Source organism: Nomascus leucogenys, chromosome 18, assembly GCF_006542625.1.
Source record: "Nomascus leucogenys isolate Asia chromosome 18, Asia_NLE_v1, whole genome shotgun sequence".
Taxonomy (NCBI): Eukaryota; Metazoa; Chordata; class Mammalia; order Primates; family Hylobatidae; genus Nomascus; species Nomascus leucogenys.
The window spans coordinates 7317947-7341758 of NC_044398.1; the positions used below are offsets into that span (position 1 = coordinate 7317947).

Genomic DNA, 23812 nt, shown 5'->3' on the forward strand with positions numbered 1-23812 from the left:
AAGTGATGCTTTGTGTAGTAATAATCATACCACCACCTGTTTTCCCTCTCCTAGGACTACAGAGACATCATTGACACTCCAATGGATTTTGCTACTGTTAGAGAAACTTTAGAGGCTGGGAATTATGAGTCACCAATGGAGTTATGTAAAGATGTCAGACTTATTTTCAGTAATTCCAAAGCATATACACCAAGCAAAAGATCAAGGGTATATAATTACATTATTTTCTTTTATGACTAGATTAAGTTAGAGGAATGTGTTAAATGACTAAATGTTGCTTTACTTAAAATTTAGGTCAAAGTTAACTTTCTGTTATATTCTTAATGTTGTCCTACTGGAAAAAGAAATTATACGTTTCTACTCAGCTCCTTGTATGAAATAACATTGATGTTATCTTTGATGTCTGGGAATGGTTATTTTTCTTGAAGTAGTGTAGTTGATGCAGATTGTCCTGGTATGCACCAGAGCCATCTGGCCTTGACTTTTCTAGCTATTATCTTGCCTTATGGAGCATTTTTGCGAAGATTTTTACAAATAAGTAAAAGTATAAATATAATTTAACACTCTTTGACCAGACATGACATCACAAAGGAGTGCTATATAGCAATGAAATGAGAAAGAATAGATGCTAGTCCTAGATAGAAACAGGTTCAAACCTTTGGGATAGTTTCAGTGTAATAGAGTTGACAATAAGATTTGTCTGTATGAGCCATTTGAATTTAGAGTCGGACTTTTCTATAAGAATCTCAAAACTTGGAAGATTTCTGTTCTAAACACAAAAATATATAATTGTTAAAATGTTTACCTTTTCATCAAAAGATTAGGAAAAAGGGATGTAAAAAACACTATTTAAATTCTAAATAGTTTTTACTGGAAAAATATTTACATTACAATATTTACTGAACAAAGATTTTCCTCCGAGGAATGTTTGAACACTTTTTTTTTTCCCTCACAGATTTACAGCATGAGTTTGCGCCTGTCTGCTTTCTTCGAAGAACACATTAGTTCAGTTTTATCAGATTATAAATCTGCTCTTCGTTTTCATAAAAGAAATACCATAACCAAAAGGAGGAAGAAAAGAAACAGAAGCAGCTCTGTTTCCAGTAGTGCTGCATCAAGGTATTTAATTTCTTTTAAATAGCCACTAGCTGATCTATAACTTTCATCTAAATGATAGAACTTGGTGTTTTTTAATACTTCCTTTACTATTCCCTATATTGCAGAATGATATATTTGACATGCAAGTTCCTATGATGTGGAGGATTTTTAATCTTTTAACTAAAGCTATACTAGTGTAAGTGCTTAAATTCAAACTGCTAAATCTATAAAGTAAAACAGCATTTTTAGGATAGTGATGGCATCATGCTTTCCGTCATATAACTTTAGCATTTACAGCGATCCTTCACTAAATATTCACTTTCAAAGGCTCACAATCATATGAAATCCACTACAAATCTCATATTTTAACATACTTCATAATAGTACAAATATTGAATCCAAAAATATTATAAACTGTTTTATTCATTCACATAGAGCTATAAGAGTGACTGACACTACTATTTTATTTACAGCCCTGAAAGGAAAAAAAGGATCTTAAAACCCCAGCTAAAATCAGAAAGCTCTACCTCTGCATTCTCTACACCTACACGATCAATACCGCCAAGACACAATGCTGCTCAGATAAACGGTAAAACAGAATCTAGTTCTGTGGTTCGAACCAGAAGCAACCGAGTAGTTGTAGATCCAGTTGTCACTGAGCAACCATCTACTTCTTCAGCTTCAAAGACTTTTATTACAAAAGCTAATGCATCTGCAGTACCAGGGAAAACAAGTAAGACTCACTTTCTAAATTGAAATGTATATGATGATTTTCTTAATTTAAGCTTTTACTTTGCCAAGTGCAATCGACTGAGTTTTAGTAATTTCTAGCAGACACTGTTGTTTTTGCCTTCTTTATTAATTTCCTATTTTAAAAAAAGTTTTTAATAAGAATTAAATTGAGGTTTAGGTCATTATAGACTAATGCTTAAAAATGGCAACTCTGATCTAAACTACCTGAATTTAAATCATAGTACCCACACTAGCTAGCAATTTGCCGAGACTTGCCCTCGAAATTTTGAAATGATGGGACAGCTTCTAAAAGGGCTGAAACTCTTAAGAGTTTCTAGTTGGATATGCCTTTTTCCTATTAGAAAGTAGCTTTCCTAAGAAAGCTTAAGCGTCCTTCAAGTTTTGTTGTCTTGGCTAATTCAAATAATTCAGGTTAACTTTTTTCTTATCTTTAGGTTCAATAACTCTTAATTTTTAACTTTTTGTTTGTATGTTTTAGTACTAGAGAATTCTGTGAAACATTCCAAAGCTTTGAATACTCTTTCCAGTCCTGGTCAATCCAGTTTTAGTCATGGCACTAGGAATAATTCTGCAAAAGAAAACATGGAAAAGGAAAAGCCAGTCAAACGTAAAATGAAGTCATCTGTACTCCCAAAGGCGTCTACTCTTTCAAAGTCATCAGCTGTCATTGAGCAAGGTAAGGTATTATTTGTATCTTTCAAGATACAGCAGATCCTTATTTTAAATGATGCTTTTGTTGGAATCAGCATTTATATCCACTTTTCAGGTTGCCCACTTAAAAGTCACATATCTGTATTAGTTGATAAATTTACTGCAATGAGCTATTACTGTGCCACTGCACTCCATCCTAGTAAAAAGAATGAGACCCTGTCTCAAAAGAAAAAAAAAAGAAATGTATCTTCAAAGTTTAAATTAAATAGGGTATAGTTAACCCAATGTAGCATTCTTCACTTTTCTAGAAAAATGTTTAATTATTGGATCACAAAACTACTTATTTTTCTAGACTAACTTTTACTAAATAATAATTCATTGGGGTTGTCTACAACTGTAGAATACAACTTTTGACACCTTACTGTTACACTTCAAGTTCTTTCAGCTCCAGGTTTTTATTGTAAAGTCTTTATATTTGAAAGATGAAGAAGGTAAATAATAAAATATGCCATGTGACATGTTAATATGGCTTCTTGGCAGCAGACAGCCCAATAATAAGCATTTTGCATCATGACTTTCAAAGTGTGTCTAAGACATTTCTTCTTCATTGTTGTCTTCCGAAACCTCTCTCAAAATTTAATTTCTCTACTGAAATCTTATTTTTGTTAATCATTGGGATCTACCCATGTAAACTTAAAATCAGGGAGTCATCCTAGCCTTCTCTTCAGCAACTGAATCTGTTGAACAGCTTTTTGTTTTTGTTGTTTCTCCCTCCATAACATCTCTTAAATCTATTCTCTCCTCTCCATTCTCACCTCCATGACATTATTTCAAGGCCTACATAATTTCTTGCTTGGACTATTTTCCTAGTTTCCTAACTGGTCTTCCTGCCTCAGTTCTCAACTCTTTCTTAACCAGTCCATCTCCCATATTGCAGCCAAAGTGATCTTTTTATTTCTCTCTAGCACATGTGGATGTGTGTACATACACACAGAGAAGACACCTCCTTGTCTTCAAATCATATATGGAAACATTTTAAATTTTTTGCCTGTTACATAAGACTCTTTATAACTTGGCTCTTGCCTAACATTCCAGGTTCTTTTACCTTCTTTCTCTCTTTTGTATCCCAGTCATCCTAAACACTTAGAAGTTCCTGAGTCTTTCTTTTCTCCTTTTGGGGGAATGTCTTTTTTTCCCTCCTAGTTTAATTGTCTGTTGCCTTTCACGTCTCACTTAAAATATCGTCTTCTTTAGGAAGTCTTCTCCTGGCTTCTTTAGATAGAATCAAGCACTTCCTTTTTTTTTTTTTTTTTTTAAAGACAGGATCCTTGCTCTGTCACCCAGGCTGGAGTGCAGTGGCCTGATTCCCATTCACTGCAACCTCTGCCTTGCCGGTTCAAGCAATTCTTCTGCCTCAGCCTCCCAAGTAGCTGGAATTATAGATCTGCACCATCACACCCGGCTAATTTTGTATTTTTAATATAGACAGGATTTCACCATGTTGACCAGGCTGGTCTCAAACTTCTGGCCTCTGGTGATCCACCCCACTGGGCCTCCCAAAGTATTGTGATTTCAGATGTGAGCCACCACGCCAGCCAAGCACTTCCATCTTTCTGTCCCAGAAAACCCTGTTCATTACCTTTGGTGGTACTTATAATGGTGATCAGATTATTCATTTTCACATGTCTATATCTCCAGAAGAATCTGAGCTTAATGTGTTTACTCATTTTTAGTGCCCATTATATAGAAGATAATAAGTGTTTGAATAAATAACCAAAATGCTTTGCATATGAATGTTTCACATTTTTAATAATCTGCCCCCTTTCTGAACTGAATTTAGAGTTTGAATAGTATATTGGCCTTGCTTCTTTTTATTCGTGAATCCTAGAGAAATCAATATATATGATGAATTGGTTCTAGCATTATGATAGCGGAAGTCTGGTATCATAACCCATTTGATTTTTAATTTTTGAGTATTACAAATACTTGAGTACTGGTACTGTATAGAAATAGCATTATCTATTAGTTAACATTAACGGTGTTTTATTATAAATAATGATACCTAAATAAACTATTTAGAATCAAGCAGTGTTGTCTAGTGGAATATAATACAAGCCATATATGTAATTTTAAATTTTGTAGTCACCATGTTTAATAAAAACAGGTAAAGTTAATTTTAATAATATTTGATTTATCCCATTACATCCAAAATGTTATTTCAGTATTTAATCAGTATTTTAAAATATACACTGCTTTAGTATTTAAATTGAAATTTAAATAAAAATTTAGTTCCTAAGCTGCATAACTTTTCATGTGCCCAGGGCAACACAGTTCAATATCAGTGGTTTTTAAACTTTTTAAAAAAACTTCTGAATTCCTTTTTAAGAAAGCTGCATTCATTCTTAACCTTTTTACATTATATATTGCTTTATAAAGTTGATGAGTCCTATAGTCCCTGTCTCAGAAAAATGTACATAAACATATCCGTACAAAATTTTGGACCATTTCAAGGGATTCATGTAGTCCTTAAAGCCTATCTTCTGTAGTAGGTACGTGTACTGGATATTTAGAACCCTTGTAGTCATAATGTAAAACAAAAGAGATTGACAGAATCCCCAGGCAGTTTAAATGTCAGTTGCTCCATAGGAAATACTTAACTACTTTATGTCCACACCCACATTTTTTCCCAACCACTAATCTAAAGAGAGTCATTTCACTATGGGGGTCAGGAATTAAAAGCTTTGCATTTTCTGTCTGTACTTGGCTCTGATCTTTGGTAAGTATCTTAACCATGTTGTTTTGTTTTGCTTTGTTTTGTTTTGTTTTCTTTTGTTTTGTTTTGTTTTTGGGATGGAGTCTCGCTCTTGTCGCCCAGGCTGTCTTGTCGCCCAGTCTGGAGTGTAGTGGCCCGATCTCAGCTCACTGCAACCTCCGCCTCCCGAGTTCAAAGGATTCTCCTGCCTCAGCCCCCTGAGTAGCTGGGATTACAGGCACCCACCACCACGCCCAGCTACTTTTTGTACTTTTAGTAGAGAGGGGGTTTCGCCATGTTGGCCAGGCTGGTCTCGAACTCCTGACCTCAGGTGATCCGCCCACTTTGGCCTCCCAGAGTGCTGGAATTATAATCATGAGCCACTGCACCCGACCAACCATGATTTTCTTATTTACAAAGTACAGTTCCAACCTGTGACCAAAAATGCTCTTATGAAGATGTATTCCCTTTAAAAGCAGTTTCCATCTATGAATTTCCTCAAAAATAGAGCATTGCAAATCACCTACCATATCAAATAAAAACATGTCAGAAATTTGAAGGGAAAGAGAGTTAGTTACTGATAGTTCCTGTGGCATATTTTTCCTTTATCTAAGTTATAGCATTTTTTTCTACAACAGAAAGGTAATTCATTATCTCCAGATCCTTCAGGTTTAGAATTTGATTGCCAGCATTTTCTCTCCTGTTTTATGAAGCATAATGACCTTTTATCGTGGAGTTTGTTACAGTGGGATCTTAATCATGATAATGATGGCACACATAGTGATTTTGATTGATATATAATCAGTATTTCCTAGGATTGTAGTCATTTGACATTTATTACACAAGGAGATAGGACTTTTCAAAGCCTGTGAAAACTGCCATTTAGTTGTTTTTAAATCCTCCTTAAACAGTTCTAAGAACAAAGTTTTTGACCAAGAGTAACTTATTTCTAAGTTAGAAATAAGAAACCTTTGGTCATCCCAGCTTTATAATCAATCACAATGTTAACTTAGATAAGTTACTTGTTTTCTATGAGCTTTACTTCCCTCATGAGATCATTAAGAATCTGTCTCTTTTAATTAGAAAATAAGATCATTGAACTATTAGTGTTTTCTAGGTTCTTTTTTCTCATTTTAATAAAATAATTTGGATTATGTCATTATGTCATTACATATAAGTATACCAATGGGGCCTTATTGACAAGTTTGAGAGTCAAACAAAAAAAGAAACTCCATATATTAAGTGTACTGTTGTTCCCTTTTAGGAGATTGTAAGAACAACGCTCTTGTACCAGGAACCATTCAAGTAAATGGCCATGGAGGACAGCCATCAAAACTTGTGAAGAGGGGACCTGGAAGGAAACCTAAAGTAGAAGTTAATACCAATAGTGGTGAAATTATACACAAGAAAAGGGGTCGAAAGCCCAAAAAGCTACAGTATGCAAAGCCAGAAGATTTAGAGCAAAATAATGTGCATCCCATCAGAGATGAAGTACTTCCTTCTTCAACATGCAATTTTCTTTCTGAAACTAATAATGTAAAGGAAGATTTGTTACAGAAAAAGAATCGTGGAGGTAGAAAACCCAAAAGGAAGATGAAGACACAAAAACTAGATTCAGATCTCCTAGTCCCTGCAAGTGTCAAAGTGTTAAGGAGAAGTAACCGAAAAAAGATAGATGATCCTATAGATGAGGAAGAAGAGTTTGAAGAACTCAAAGGCTCTGAACCCCACATGAGAACTAGAAATCAAGGTCGAAGGACAGCTTTCTATAATGAGGATGACTCTGAAGAGGAGCAAAGGCAGCTGTTGTTCGAAGACACCTCTTTAACTTTTGGAACTTCTAGTAGAGGGCGAGTCCGAAAGTTGACTGAAAAAGCAAAAGCTAATTTAATTGGTTGGTAACTTGTACCAAAATATTTTACTTCAAAATCTATAAAGCAGGTACAGTTAAGGAATAAGTAGAACTAAGGCTTCTGCTTCCTTGCTGCTGCAGTGGAGTAGGGAATGTTATGATTTGATTTGCAAAAAAAAAAAAAAAAAAAAAAACAAAAAACAAACTTACAAGACACTTCACTTCTTTAAATGAATATATATATATATAAATATATACATATATATTTTAAATGTTTGCTATTTATTGCCCTTAGATAGGTTATGCATTTTCACATTCATTTCATTCACTGTTTGAAACGAAAGAAATTGATCTATAATGAATTCCTGATTTATTTATAGAAAAGACAGTTCTGCTACACTCTTTAGGAGCATAGTATTCCTAGCGATAGAGCATTTCATGTTAAAATGAATTATTTTTGACCAAGCAAGGTACATTTCTATTGATACAAGTCATGCCCCTAAAAGATAGATGTTATACAGAGTAGCAGTGAATTAAGAAATGTTTCCTCTAAAAGATAAATATAAAATTTCCACCATTTGATACCCTAAACAGTTTAATTTTAATTACAGAATGTTCATCTACAAAGTATCTAGAGGAGGCTTTTGCTTTATTCCATTTCTGCCAAACTTAAGAGAAAATGTACTGATGAAGGGAAACATATCCACATTGGAAAACATTTGACCGTCTAATTTTTCAGACCTTGATTCTTATATCACTCAATCTCTGTTTATTGTGCCAAAGACTGAGAATCAGTGCAGTGGAAAGCCTGTTTTTGACTGTCAGGACAGCATACACTTTTCAATATTGGAAAGGCTATATATTCTAAAGAGCAAGTTATTAAAGAGTTATGCTGAGATATATCTTTTTTTGGTACTAATAGAAAATAATGCACTGGTGGGTCCTTTGACAGAGATGTTCTAGAGGAAATGTTTAAGTGGTTAAAGGATTCAAGGAAAATACAGGAAAAAAGGTATGGGATTTGATGTTTACTTGTTGATCTGGATTAATGTCATTTCTAAACTTTAGACATATCTAATAGCCTAAAATGACTTACAAAGAAACGTGTCTGTGTGTGTATGTGTATATATTGATAAATGGGTATAATTAAATATATATACAAACACATACTTATATACTATTACCCAGGTATAAATTCTTTTTTCAGGATTTTTTAGATAGCAGTAGAATAAAAATAATTTTAAAATGTCATACTTTATAGTTTAATTTTAAGGGGGAAATTGGTTATTTTCAATTATTAAAGGTTAAAATAGGCCAAATCACTTTTTATGCAATCATGTTTTATACAGTGGTCTCATTGCACATTGTGTTTTTTCTGCACTTTTTACGGTATCCTTATCATGCTGGTATGTCAATATACACCCTAAAGAAAAACTCCATTTAATGATTGTGCCTTGTATTCTATTATTTTTTGCATCATTAGTAAAATTAAGTTGTCTATTGTAAATGATAACTATATGACTTAGGAGAATGTATTGCTATATGTACTGCTATGGAAAAGGAAAGCAGTTATTTATTTGTTTATGGTACAGTTAGTTATTTTATACCTTAAAAACCAACATACTTACCATTTCTATTGTTTAAAAATTACTGTCCATTTTTTTAAAAAAATTAAAGAATGTAGTATTTTCTGAGGACTGGTATGGTACAAAAATGTAATCAAAATTTTCAGATACTACATTTTTAAAAAGTGAGGATGGGGAAAATATGTATCAGCATGACCCTGATGTAGAAAAATAAAGTCTGCAATTGAACCTTGGCAAAATACATTACATAATTATTTCTGATAAGGATAAATATTAGCTGCCATTTAACTGTCATGAAGAATGAAAAGTGATACATTTGGGCTTTTTAGATCATTTGTAACTAAATTTGTACAGAAATTCTCCTGTGAAATTAAGTAAACCATTTTCCAGATCTTGACTGCATTGCTGAGATTTTGCAGTTGAAAAATAATTTCAAATTTTTCAGATTTTTTGTATATTTATTTTTTTCTAACAAATATATTTAACTATAAAATTAAAATTCAGTAGTTAAACTCTTCATAATGCAGAAATGGATGGCTTGATTATATAGAAAAATGAGTCTTTCAGTTACACCATTCTTGAAAATAATAGTGTATGTTTGAAATTTGTCATTAATTAGTTGTTTTTGAAGGCAATCTATTTGAAATATGTAATTTCCTGATGTTATCTGCATTGTTAAAAAAATAATAGGCTATAAAACCAATTTTTGTAAAAATGTACAGTTTTAAGTTGTGTACAGAAAAAGGAAGAGCGTACACAGTCTTAGAGTGGAATATACCTCTAGTGCAGTGTATGTGTTAATTCCAACCCTTGAGCAAAGAAATGAGTATTTACCATCTTTCCTATAACACGTAAATGTATTATTCCTGTTCTACAGACACTGTATATTTATGACCTTATTTGGACATTATTAGACACTGGTTTCTTAGTAAAGCACAGTAACTTGGATCAGATTCTTTGTAACCGAAACACTTAAACATGTATTAGTAATACCAATATATTTAGATTTTATATTTTTATAATTTAGCTTCTATGCATTGCAGAAGTTGAATTAAGAAATTTAAGTCATCACCATATTTTTGTTTTCTTTACCACTTGGGAAAATAATCCTCTTTGAGGCAGTAACACTATGTATGTACTGTTGATAGGCCAGAAAGAAGTGTTGGCAGTTGTCTTAGGTAAGCAATAAAAATATCTCCAATTTACTGAAAGTTCAGAAATATAACTGTTACATGCATGGAAAGTGTAAACCAATTTAGGTATTTCTAAGTACCCAACCCTAATATTCTTTCCCTCAACTCCAACATTCTCAAGTCCCAGATGAAAAGTTGAAGTGGAGCATTAGTTTAAGTATTCAGTCTAATCAGAGACTCACAGTCCTGGGCAATAGATATATAGCTTTTTAAAATTTTATCCTTTGTGACCTGCTATAGTGGCATTGAACTATTTTCTGCATGTATTATAAACTAAAGATTTTTTGGCCTTATTTCGATTGTTTTTATTGCACAACTTCACTACAAATTTAAAGACTGCTGGCATTATTATAAAACTGTCTTCCTCCAATCCAAGTAAATAAGTGTGTGGAATATTTGTGAGCTGGATTAGGTAACATCTGAGACTTGGGATTGACTAAATTTAGTTATCACTTGGAAATGAATTACATAAGATAGAGTAATCAGAGAAAATATCTTTGTGCAGCATCTATGTTAACATCTAGAGTTGTCCCTCATCTGCAGTGCAGTAGATGAATCAAGACATTTTAAGAAATGTATTCAAATATTTTTATCTTATATGTTAGCAGCATTTACATGTTTTCAGATATGATTTGTAATATAAATTAATTTCTCCAGTTAACAATGTTTACTTCAATTCTGACATTCCATTTTATACATATATACCTACTGTATATCTCTCTCAAATGTCAGCTAGAAGTGACTTTTTCAGTTTTCTGTCTAGTGAAAACAGATGTATTCTGAATGTTTTCGTGACCTGAAATATATTTTTGAGTAGGTTGAAAGGACCAAGATACTTGAGTGATTAAAGGGCTGTAAGTGTTCTGCTTATATGCAGGAGTTACATGATTTTAAAAGTCGTAATAGGGGAAGTAGTTTTATCATCTGATTACTCCTATTAACCTAAAAAGTATTTCTAACATAACAGGTTGAGCAGTGGTTTTGTTACACTTAGGCAAGAATTTGTTTTCCCATTAAAATTTGAAAAATCCACTTTTCTTTGCTTCTACCCTTGCAGTTTCCCGTAGTTCCCCTAATTTCCAAGTGATCTGAACTAAAATTAATATTACATTTACTAAGAAACTATTTTTGTTAATTATACTGAGCAAAGCGCTCCAAATGAAAAGTCATTATGAACTATGTATAGTACCCAAGAAAAGGTCAAGTTGAGTCAGAAGACTGTAAGTACCACTTTTGGCGCTCCAGAGATGAACCTTGTACACACTGCAGTAAAACAGTGAGTAGAAAAGATGAGCTATAAATAGATACTATTTTTAGTTTTGATAGCTCTGTATTGAAATACTTTTTTAATGCAGATAAAAATTATCAGGAAATTAACCTTATGGCACAGACCAAATACTTAGTGCATGGCTGAGTTTCTACAATTCACGGAGCCAATAAAATAGGTTCAAGATGGAATATAGTACATGCATATAAGGCAGATGCACACATGCTGGTTACTTCAAGATTGTGTGTGTTGATTAGTCACAATGATAGACTATAACATGAGACAATACAAAGTTACATTTTTGGACCATATTAAAACTGCAAGAAGACAGGGGTCTTACTGAAGATCTTTTAGAAAACTTAAATCCTGTCACAGGATATTTAGACATGTGTAGAATGTAGCTCAATTTTTAAAAAGTAACTGACCTAGAGGGTGAAAGTTGAAACTGACACATTTTCAAATTAAGATTATGCTTATTTTGTACAGAAAACAATGTTTAAACACAAGCAGATCTGTTGTATGTAATAAGTAACACAGAGTTTTAAAACAAATTAATTATTTAGCTTTATTGAAGTTTGTTTTTTTCCTTCCAAACCTGGAGTATCATAAACGGCAGTTTCACACCAGAATAGCAGTGCCCTTTCTTTTTGTACATACTGATTGGACCTTTCTTTACTGTTACGTGGACACTTTCTATGTTAGTTTTGATGCATAATTCTTTGAATCCTTTTATACAAACTAGAATGTATGTGTAAGAATACCTGTCCCTGCAATGTAGTAACTACAAACTTATTTTTAAATAAATAGAAAACTTGTTTTTCTAAGCTATTTTGTAGAGCCTGATGATTTATTATTTGCTTTTTAAAGTTTTTTGGCAACACATAAAGCACTTAGTACATAATCTCAACAAGCTGCTTACCAAAGTGGTCATATGGCAGATACCATTATGTAAATGCTGGTTCATATAGAGTTTCCAGTGCCCTGTGTGTTTTGCAAAGTGTGAAAACTGTCAGTTAAAAGATTTTTGGGTGCCGAAATGTAATTTAACTCCAAAACAACTGAAGGTCAAAAACTTACATGCCTTTTTATGTGCACATTTAATAAAACAATTTTATTGATTTCTTACCATGAGTAAGTTACTGTGATGAGTGATAAATACTTCAATATTCAGATACTTTTGTAAGAGATACATTTCAGTGGAACACTTTGCATAAATATTTTCTCAAAAATGTGCAATTTCTGGGAAAAAAGGAATGATGAAAGGGAAAGAAGGTTATTGTAGTTTTCCTAGAAATTTTGTCAGATTGGCATGCATTTTTATTGACTTACTAAGAATCCCAATTTTAGCATGAAGACCATTAGATATGAATACATAAGGCCATAACAATTCAAATTAAGCACATGGAGTGATTTGTAATTTTGTGTTAATTTCTCCCTAAGATGTTTTGTTAAAATGATTTTGTATAAAATAAGTTGAGGAAGGCAGGTAAAAAAAATTCCAGATAACCTTTTCTTTATGAAGTCTGCTAATAATACCTAGTATATACTTAGAAGAACCAGCCAAGAAAAATTAACTTTCAGCAACCACTCTTTACTCGTTTCTCTTTTGTAATAATACCAATTTTATGACCCAAGATTCCCCAGGATTTAACGGAAGTAAGATTAAAGACCACAAAACCTCCGTTGCTTGCAATATAGTACGTTGTGTTTGTAATCAATGTGTGGCAAATTTAACACATTTACCACTTACTGATTAGCCTTTGGGAAAAGAATGGTGGAAGTCATTCAGTGAAATACCATTCTACCTAATTGGTTAGACATACTGGCAGCACAGTGTAATGAACTGGCCTGGAGTTAGGAAATGGGAATTTGACTTTCATTCCTGACAGGAAGTAGAGGAACCCCAGCAAAGTATTATCTCAGCTTCATTTTCCTCATCTGTACAGTTTTAAAAGTTGATTAAATTATCTGTGAGGTCTAATTCTGTTCAAATAGCCAGTGGTGATAATCTCATTTGTATACTGTCCTCTGTATTCATGGCTCAACCTTGGCTTTTATATTTAGTCCCTAAATAGAGTACATCATTTAATGTGTAGCTTCCAGACAAGCTGTGTCTTGCGGCCATGACCTGATTGTTGTAAGTGTGAGGTTTTCTGAACCCTTAGAAGAAGGACTTTTAATGTTTTCGCAACACACTATTGTATTGCTATAAATTGTGAATTGCTTTAAAAATACATGTTTACTAATAAAAAGAAGTACAGGCACACTTTATTTTATTGTGCTTTGCATTATTGCACTTTGCAGATAACTGGTAACCCTGCATCCAGCAAGGCTGTCGGTACCATTTTTCCAACAGCAGGTGATAACTTCATGTGTCACATTTTGGTAATTGCAATATTTCCAACTTTTGAAATCTCATTCTATCTGTCCATGGTGATCTGGGATCAGTAGTCATTTATGTTACCACTGTAATTGTTTTGAGGTGCCACAAACCACACCCATATAAGATAGTTAATACATGTTCTGTGTGTTCTGACTGTTCCAATAAATGGCTATTCCCCCCTCTCTCTCCCTCTTTTTGGGACTTCTATTCCCTCAGATACACCAATACTGAAATTAAACCAATTAGTTACCCTACCGCGGCCTCTGAGTGTTCAAGTGAACAGAAGAGTCTCAAGTCTCTCACTTTCATCAAAAGCTAGCTATGATGAAGCTTAGTGAAAAAGGCATGTCAAAAGCCAAGAGAGGCTGAAAGCTGAAACTATTGTGCCAAACAGCCAAGTTGTGTAAGCAAAGGAAAAGTCATTGAAGTTAAGCATGCCACTTCAGTGAACATATGAATGATAAGAAAGCAAAGCAACCTTATGGTTGATAAGGAGAAAGGTGCAGTGGTCTGGATAGGAGATCAAATCAGCCACAATATTTCCTGAAGCCAAAACCTAATCCCAGAGAAGGCCATTAAAGCTCTTCAATTCTGTAAAGGTGAAAGAGGTAAGAAAGCTGCCAAAAAAAAAAAAAAAAAAGTTGGAAGCTAGCAGAGGTTGGTTCGTGATGGTTTTTGGTTTTGTTTTTGTATTTTTTTGAGACAGAGTTTTGCTCTTGTTGCCCAGGCTGGAGTGCAAAGGTGCGATCTCAGCTCACTGAAACCTCCACCTCCTGGGTTCAAACGATTCTCCTGCCTCAGCCTCCTGCTATTCAACATAGTACTGAAAGTCCTGGCTAGAGCAATTAGACAAGGAAAGGAAATAAAGGGCATCCAAATTGGAAAGGAATAAGTCAAATTATTCTTGTTTGCAGACGATATTATCTTATATTTGGAAAACCTGAAGACTCCACCCACACACACGTGCCTGGCTAATTTTTGTATTTTTGTATTTTAAGAAGAGAAGGGGTTCACCATGGTGGCCAGGCTCAAACTCCTGACCTCATGATCTGCCCGCCTCAGCCTCCCAAAGTGTTGGGATTACAGGCGTGAGCCATTGCATCTGGCCTGGTTCATGATGTTTAAGGAAAGAAGCCATCTCTAATAAAAGTGCAAGAGGGTGCTGATGAAGAAGCAAGTTATCCAGATGATTTAGCTAATATCATTGATGAAAATCTGTACAAATTTTCAATGCAGATGAAACATCCTCATATTGGTAGAAGGACCAATCTAGGACTTTCATAGCTAGAGAGAAGTCAATGCCTAGCTTCAAAGGACAGGCTCTCATTGGGGTCTAATGCATCTGGTGTTGAGATGAAGCCAGTGCTTCCTCACCATTCCAAAAATTCTAGGGCCGTTAAGAATTATATTAAATCTATCCTACCATGCTCTGTCAATGGAACAACAAAGCCTGCATGACAGCCCATCTGTTTATAGCATGGTTTACTGAATATTTTAAGTCCATTGTTAAGACTTACTTTCCAGAAAAAAAATTTTAAAAAAAGATACCTTTGAAAACACTACTGCTCACTGCCAACCTGGTCACCCAAGAACTCTGATGGCAATGTACAAGGTGATTAGTGTTGCTTTCATGCCTGCTAACACAACATCTGTTCTGCACCTCACAGATCAAGGAGTAATTTTTATTTTCAAGTCTTGTTATTTAAGAAATACATGTTGTAGGCCAAGCAGAGTGGCTCACGCTTGTAATCCCAGCACTTTGGGAGTCCAAGGTGGGTGGATCACCTGAGGTCAGGAGTTCAAGACCAGCCTGGCCAACGTGGTGAAACCCCGTCTCTACTAAAAATACAAAAATTAGCCAGGCTTAGTGGTGTGTGCCTGTAATCCCACCTACTCAGGAGGCTGAGGCAGGAGAATTGCTTGAACCCGGGAGGCAGAGGTTGCAGTGAGCTGAGAGTGCACCATTGCACTTCAGCCTGGGCAACAACAGCGAAACTCCAAATCAAAAAAAAAAGAAACGAAAAGAAATACATGTTGTAAGGCTATAGCTTCCAGAGATTCCTCTGAGGAATCTGGTGTACACTGAAAACCTGGAAAGAATTCACCATTATAGACGCCATTAAGAACGTTCGTGATTCATTGGAGATCAAAATAGCAACTTTAACAGGAATTTGGAGGAAGTTGATTCCAACCCACATGGATGATTCTGAGGGTTCAAGAATTCAGTGGAGGAAGTCACTGCAGACATGGAAATAGCTTGAGAACTAGAATTGGAAAGTGGAGCCTAAAGCTGTGACTGAATTGCTGCAATCTCATGATAAAATTTGAATGGCTAAGGAGTTGCTTCTTATGGATGAGCAAAGTTTCTTGGGATTATATCTACTTTTGGTGAAGATGCTGTGAACATTGTTGAAATGAAAACAAAGAATTTAAATACTACATAAACTTAGTTAATAAAGCAGCAAATGGCAAACAGGCATATGAAAAGTGCTCAATATCATTGATCAACAGAGAAATGCAAATCAAAACTACAATGGGATATCATCTCACCCCAGTCAAAATGGCTTTTATCCAAAAGACAGGCAGTAACAAATGTTGGCGAGGATGTGGAGAAAAGGAAATCGCATACACTGTTGGTGGGAATGTAAATTAGTATAACCACTATGGAGAATAGTTTCGAGGTTCCTCAGAAAACTGAAAATCGAGCTACCATATGATCCAGCAATCTGACTGCTGGGTATACACCCAAAAAGAAAGGAAATCAGTATATCCAAGAGATACCTGAACTTCCGTGTTTATTGCAGCACTGTTCACAGTAGCCAAGATTTGGAAGGAACCTAAGTGTCCATCAACAAATGAATGGATAACAAAATGTGGTACATATACACAATGGAGTACTATTCGGCCATACAAAAGAATAAGATCCTGTCATTTGCACCAACATAGATGGAACTGAGGTCATTATGTTAAGGGAAATAAGCCAGGCACAGAAAGACAAACATCACATGTTCTTACTCATTTGTCAGATCTAAAAATAAAAACAGTTGAATTCATGGAGACAGGGAGTAGAGGATGGTTGTCAGAGGCTGAGAAATGTAGTGGGAGGGTGTCGGGGAGGTGGGGATGGTTAAGGGGTACGAAAAAATTGAAACAATGAATAAGACCTAGTATTTGATAGCACAACAGGGTGACTATAGTCAATAATAACTTAATTGTACATTTTTAAATTCCTTAAAGTGTATACTTGGATAATTTGTGACACAAAGGATACTTAAGGAGATGGATACCCCATTTCACATGATGTGATTATTACACATTTCAAGTCTGTATCAAAACATCTCATGTATCCCATAAATATATACACCTACCACGTACCCAGAAAAATTAAAATAAAAAATTTAAAACAAATAGTGCCGTGATGAAGATACAAGTGCATGTGTCTTTTAGTAGAATGATTTTCTTTTGGATATATACCCAGAAATGGGATTGCTGGATCAAATGGTAGTTCTGTTTTAAGTTCTTTGGAAAATCTCCAAACTCCTTCCACAGTGGCTGAACTAATTTACATTCCTGCAAACGGTGTATAAGCTTCCCTTTTCTTTGCAGCCTTACCAGAATCTGTTGTTTTTTGACTTTTTAGTAATAGCCATTCTGACTGGTGTGAGATGTTATCTAATTGTGATTGTGATTTGCATTTCACTGATGATTACTAATGTTGAGCATTTTTTTATCTTCACCCTCCTCCCACCCTCCACCCTTAAGTAGGTCCCAGTGTCTATTATTCCTTCTTTGTGCCCATGTTTAATCAGTGTTTATTTTCCACTTACAAGTAAGAACACACAGTATTTGGTCTTCTGTTCCTGTGTTAATTTGCCTGGAATAACGGTCTTGAGGTACATCCACATTGCTGCAAAGGACATAATTTTGTTCTTTATTATGGCTGCATAGTATTCCATGGTGTATATGTACCACATTGTCTTTATCCAGTCCACCAGTGATGGGCATCTAGGTTGATTCCATCTTTTTGCTATTATGAATACTGCTGTGATGAACATATATGTGCATATATCTTTATGAAAGAATGATTTATATTCCATTGGGAATGTACCTAGTGATGGGATTGCTGAGTTGAATAGTAGTTCTGTTCTTAAATCCTTGTGAACTCTCCAAATTGCTTTCCACAGGGGTTGAACTAATTTACATTCCTACCAGCAGCAGTGTATAAGTGTTTCCTTTTCTCTGCAGCCTTGCCAGAATCTGTTGTGTTTTGACTTTTTAATAGTAACTATTCTACTGGTGGGAGATGGTATTTCATTGTGGTTTTGATTTGCATTCCTCCAATGATTGGTGATGTTGAGCATTTTTTCATATGCTTGTTGGTCACTTGTATGTCTTTATTTGAGAAGTGTCCCTTCAGGTCTTTTGTCATTTTTTGAATGAGATTGTTGGTTTTTTTGCTTGTGGATTTTTTTTAAATTATACTTTAAGTTTTAGGGTACACATCCACAATGTACAAGTTTGTTACATATGTATACAAGTGCCATGTTGGTGTGCTGCACCCATTAACCCGTCATTTAGCATTAGGTATATCTCCTAATGCTATCCCTCCCCTCCCCCCACCCCAAAACAGTCACGGGAGTGTGATGTTCCCCTTCCTGTGTCTGTGTGTTCTCATTGTTCAATTCCCATCTATGAGTGAGAACATGCGGTGTTTGGTTTTTTGTCCTTGCGATAGTTTACTGAGAATGATGGTTTCCAGTTTCATCCATGTCCCTACAAAGGACATGAACTCATCATTTTTTATGGCTGCATAGTATTCCATGGTGTATATGTGCCACATTTTCTTAATCCAATCTATCGTTGTTGGACATTTGGGTTGGTTCCAAGTCTTTGCTATTGTGAATAGTGCCACAATAAACATACGTGTGCATGTGTCTTTATAGCAGCATGATTTATAATCCTTTGGGTATATACCCAGTAATGGGATGGCTGGGTCAAATGGTATTTCTCATTCTAGATCCCTGAGGAATCGCCACACTGACTTCCACAATGGTTGAACTAGTTTACAGTCCCACCAACAGTGTAAAAGTGTTCCTATTTCTCCACATCCTCTCCAGCACCTGTTGTTTCCTGACTTTTTAATGATGGCCATTCTAACTGGTGTGAGATGGTATCTCATTGTGGTTTTGATTTGCATTTCTCTGATGGCCAGTGATGATGAGCATTTTTTCCTGTGTTTTTTGGCTGCATAAATGTCTTCTTTTGAGAAGTGTCTGTTCATATCCTTTGCCCACTTGTTGGATGGTGTTGTTTGTTTTTTTTTCTTGTAAATTTGTTTGAGTCCTTTGTAGATTCTGGATATTAGCCCTTTGTCAGATGAGTAGATTGCAAAAATTTTCTCCCATTCTGTAGGATGCCTGTTCATTCTGATGGTAGTTTCTTTTGCTGTGCAGAAGCTCTTTAGTTTAAGTAGTTCCCATTTGTCAATTTTGGCTTTTGTTGCCATTGCTTTTGGTGTTTTAGTCATGAAGTCCTTGCCCATGCCTATGTCCTGAATGGTATTGCCTAGGTTTTCTTCTAAGGTTTTTACGGTTTTAGGTGTAACATTTAAGTCTTTAATCCATCTTGAACTAATTTTTGTATAAGGTGTAAGGAAGGAATCCAGTTTCAGCTTTCTACATATGGCTAGCCAGTTTTTCCAGCACCATTTATTAAATAGGGAATTGTTTCCCCATTTCTTGTTTTTGTCAGGTTTGTCAAAGATCAGATGGTTGTAGATATGTGGCGTTATTTCTGAGGGCTCTGTTCTGTTCCATTGATCTATGTCTCTGTTTTGGCACCAGTACCATGCTATTTTGGTTACTGTAGCCTTATAGTATAGTTTGAAGTCAGGTAGTGTGATGCCTCCAGCTTTGTTCTTTTGGCTTAGGATTGACTTGGCAATACAGGCCCTTTTTTGGTTCCATATGAACTTTAAAGTAGTTTTTTCCAATTCTGTGAAGAAAGTCATTGGTAGCTTGATGGGGATGGCATTGAATCTATAAATTACCTTGGGCAGTATGGTGGTTTTCATGATATTGATTCTTCCTACCCATGATAATGGAATGTTCTTCCATTTGTTTGTATCCTCTTTTATTTCATTCATTGAGCAATGGTTTGCAGTTCTCCCTGAAGATGTCCTTCACATCCCTTGTAAGTTGGATTCCTAGGTATTTTATTTGCTTTGAAGCAATTGTAAATGCGAGTTCACTCATGATTTGGCTCTCTGTTTGTCTGTTATTGGTGTATAAGAATGCTTGTGATTTTTGCACATTGATTTTGTACGCTGAGACTTGGCTGAAGTTGCTTATCAGCTTAAGGAGATTTTGGGCTGAGATGATGAGGTTTTCTAGATATGCAATCATGTCATCTGCAAACAGGGACAAATTGACTTCCTCTTTTCCTAATTGAATACCCTTTATTTCCTTCTCCTGCCTGATTGCCCTGGCCAGAACTTCCAACACTATGTTGAATAGGAGTTGTGAGAGAGGGCATCCCTGTCTTGTGCCAGTTTTCACAGGGAATGCTTCCAGTTTTTGCCCATTCAGTATGATACTGGCTGTGGGTTTGCCATAGATAGCTCTTATTATTTTGAGATATGTCCCATCAATATCTAATTTATTGAGAGTTTTTAGCATGAAGTGTTGTTGAATTTTGTCAAAGGCCTTTTCTGCATCTATTGAGATAATCATGTGGTTTTTGTCTTTGGTTCTGTTGATATGCTGGATTACATTTATTGATTTGCATATGTTGAACCAGCCTTGCATCCCAGGGATGAAGCCCACTTGATCATAGTGGATAAGCTTTTCGATGTGCTGCTAGATTCAGTTTGCCAGTATTTTACTGAGGATTTTTGCATCGATGTTCATCAGGGATATTGGTCTGAAATCCTCTTTTTTTTGGTTGTGTCTCTGCCAGGCTTTGGTATCAGGATGATGCTGGCCTCATAAAATAAGTTAGGGAGGATTCCCTCTTTTTCTATTGATTGGAATAGTTTCAGAAGGAATGGTACCAGCTCCTCCTTGTACCTCTGGTAGAATTTGGCTGTGAATCCATCTGGTCCTGGCCTTTTTTTGGTTGGTAAACTATTAATTATTGCCTCAATTTCAGAGCGTGTTATTGGTCTATTCAGGGATTCAACTTCTTCCTGGTTTAATCTTGGCAGGGTGTATGTGTTGAGGAATTTATCCATTTCTTCTAGATTTTCTAGTTTATTTGTGTAGAGGTGTTTATAGTATTCTCTGATGGTAGTTCGTATTTCTGTGGCATCAGTTGTGATATCCCCTTTATCATTTTTTATTGCGTCTATTTGATTCTTCTCTCTTTTCTTCTTTGTTAGTCGTGCTAGTGGTCTACCAATTTTGTTGATCTTTTCCAAAAACAAGCTCTTGGATTCATTGATTTTTTGAAGGATTTTTTGTGTCTCTATTTCCTTCAGTTCTGCTCTGATGTTATTTCTTGCCTTCTGCTAGCTTTTGAATGTGTTTCCTCTTGCTTCTCTAGATCTTTTAATTGTAATGTTAGGGTGTCAATTTTAGATCTTTCCTGCTTTCTCTTGTGGGCATTTAGTGCTATAAATTTCGCTCTACACACTGCTTTGAATGTGTCCCAGAGATTCTGGTATGTTGCGTCTTTGTTTTTGTTGGTTTCAAAGAACATCTTTATTACTGCCTTCATTTTGTTATGTACCCAGTAGTCATTCAGGAGCAGATTGTTCAGTTTCCATGTAGTTGAGCGGTTTTGAGTGAGTTTCTTAATCCTGAGTTCTAGTTTGATTGCACTGTGGTCTGAGAGACAGTTTGTTTTAATTTCTGTTCTTTTACATTTGCTGAGGAGTGCTTTACTTCCAACTATGTGGTCAATTTTGGAATAGGTGTGGTGTGGTGCTGAAAAGAATGTATATTCTGTTGATTTGGGGTGGACAGTTCTGTAGATGTCTATTAGGTCCGCTTGGTGCAGAGCTGAGCTCAATTCCTGGATATCCTTGTTAACTTTCTGTCTCGTTGATCTGTCTAATGTTGACAGTGGGGTGTTAAAGTCTCCCATTATTGTTGTGTGGGAGTCTAAGTCTCTTTGTAGGTCTCTGAGGACTTGCTTTATGAATCTGGGTGCTCCTGTATTGGGTGCATAAATATTTAGGATAGTTAGCTCTTCTTGTTGAATTGATACTTTTACCATTACATAATGGCCTTCTTTGTCTCTTTTGATCTTTGTTGGTTTAAAGTCTGTTTTATCAGAGTCTAGGATTGCAACCCCTGCCCCCCCTTTTTTTCCATTTGCTTGGTAGATCTTCCTCCATCTGTTTATTTTGAGCCTATGTGTGTCTCTGCACCTGAGATGGGTGTCCTGAATACAGCACACTGATGGGTCTTGACTCTTTATCCAATTTGCCAGTCTGTGCCTTTTAATTGGAGCATTTAGCCCATTTACATTTAAGGTGAATATTGTTATGTGTGAATTTGATCCTGTCATTATGATGTTAGCTGGTTATTTTGCTCATTAGTTGATGCAGTTTCTTCCTAGCCTCGATGCTGTTTACAATTTGGCATGTTTTCGCAGTGGCTGGTACCAGTTGTTCCTTTCCACGTTTATTGCTTCCTTCAGGAGCTCTTGTAGGGCACGCCTGGTGGTGACAAAATCTCTCAGCATTTGCTTGTCTGTAAAGGATTTTATTTCTCCTTCACTTATGAAGCTTAGTTTGGTTAGATATGAAATTGTGGGTTGAAAATTCTTTTCTTTAAGAATGTTGAATATTGGCCCCCACTCTCTTCTGGCTTGTAGAGTTTCTGCTGAGAGGTCAGTTGTTAGGCTGATGGGCTTCCCTTTGTGGGTAACCTGACCTTTCTCTCTGGTTGCCCTTAACATTTTTTCCTTCATTTCAACTTTGGTGAATCTGACAATTATGTCTCTTGGAGTTGCTCTTATCAAGGAGTATCTTTGTGGCATTCTCTGTATTTCCTGAATTTGAATGTTGGCCTGCCTTGCTGGATTGGGGAAGTTCTCCTGGATAATATCCTGAAGAGTGTTTTCCAACTTAGTTCCATTCTCTCTGTCACTTTCAGGTACAACAATCAGACGTAGATTTGGTCTTTTCACATAGTCCCATATTTCTTGGAGGCTTTGTTCATTTCTTTTTATTCTTTTTTCTCTAAACTTCTCTTCTCACTTCATTTCATTCATTTGATCTTCCATCACTAATACCCTTTCTTCTAGTTGATTGAATCGGCTACTGAGGCTTGTGCATTCATCATGTAGTTCTTGTGCCATGGTTTTCAGCTCCATCAGGTCCTTTAAGGACTTCTCTGCATTGGTTATTCTAATCAGCCATTCGTCTAATCTTTTTTCAGGGTTTTTAACTTCTTTGCCACGGGTTCGAACTTCCTCCTTTAGCTCAGAGTAATTTGATCATCTGAAGCCTTCTTCTCTCACCTTGTCAAATTCATTCTCCGTCCAGCTTTGTTCTGTTGCTGATGAGGAGCTGTGTTCCTTTAGAGGAGGATAGGCACTCTGATTTTTAGAATTTTCAGTTTTTCTGCTCTGTTTTTTCCCCATCTTTGTGGTTTTATCTACCTTTGGTCTTTGATGATGGTGATGTACAGATGGGGTTTTGGTGTGGTTGTCCTTTCTGTTTGTTAGTTTTCCTTTGAACAGTCAGGACCCTCAGCTGCAGGTCTGTTGGAGTTTGCTGGAGGTCCACTCCAGGCCCTGTTTTCCTGGGCATCACCAGCAGAGGCTGCAGAACAGCAGATATTGCTGAATGGCCAGTGTTGCTGCCTGATCATTCCTCTGGAAGTTTTGTCTCAGAGGAGTACCTGGCCGCTTGAGGTGTCAGTCTGCCCCTACTGGGGGGTGCCTCCCAGTTAGGCTACTCGGGGGTCAGGGACCCACTTGAGGAGGAAGTCTGTCCATTCTCAGATCTCAAGCTGCATGCTGAGAAAACCACTATCCTCTTCAAAGGTGTCAGACAGGGACATTTAAGTCTGCAGAGGCTTCTGCTGCCTTTTGTTTGGCTATGCCCTGCCCCCGAGGTGGAGTCTACAGAGGCAGGCAGGCTTCCTTGAGCTGCGGTGGGCTCCACCCAGTTCGAGCTTCCCAGCCGCTTTGTTTACCTACTCAAGCCTCAGCAATGGTGGGCACCCCTCCCCCAGCCTCGCTGCCGCCTTGCAGTTTGATCTCAGACTGCTGTGCTAGCAATGAGTGATGCTCCGTGGGCATAGGACCCTCTGAGTCTGGCACGG

At 36.1% G+C, this 23812-nt stretch overlaps 1 protein-coding gene across 1 annotated transcript in view; it reads left to right on the forward strand.

Annotated features, from left to right (window-relative positions):
* Positions 1 to 13423, forward strand: part of PHIP (pleckstrin homology domain interacting protein) — a 139295-nt gene extending 125872 nt beyond the window's left edge. Inside the window, exons 36-40 of the mRNA XM_030799018.1 lie at positions 55 to 207; positions 956 to 1119; positions 1572 to 1831; positions 2330 to 2527; positions 6519 to 13423. Of these exons, the coding sequence (XP_030654878.1) occupies positions 55 to 207; positions 956 to 1119; positions 1572 to 1831; positions 2330 to 2527; positions 6519 to 7156 (1413 nt within the window). The 3' untranslated portion in view covers positions 7157 to 13423. The remainder of the gene's footprint in view (positions 1 to 54; positions 208 to 955; positions 1120 to 1571; positions 1832 to 2329; positions 2528 to 6518) is intronic.
* The last annotated feature ends 10389 nt before the right edge of the window (positions 13424 to 23812 follow it).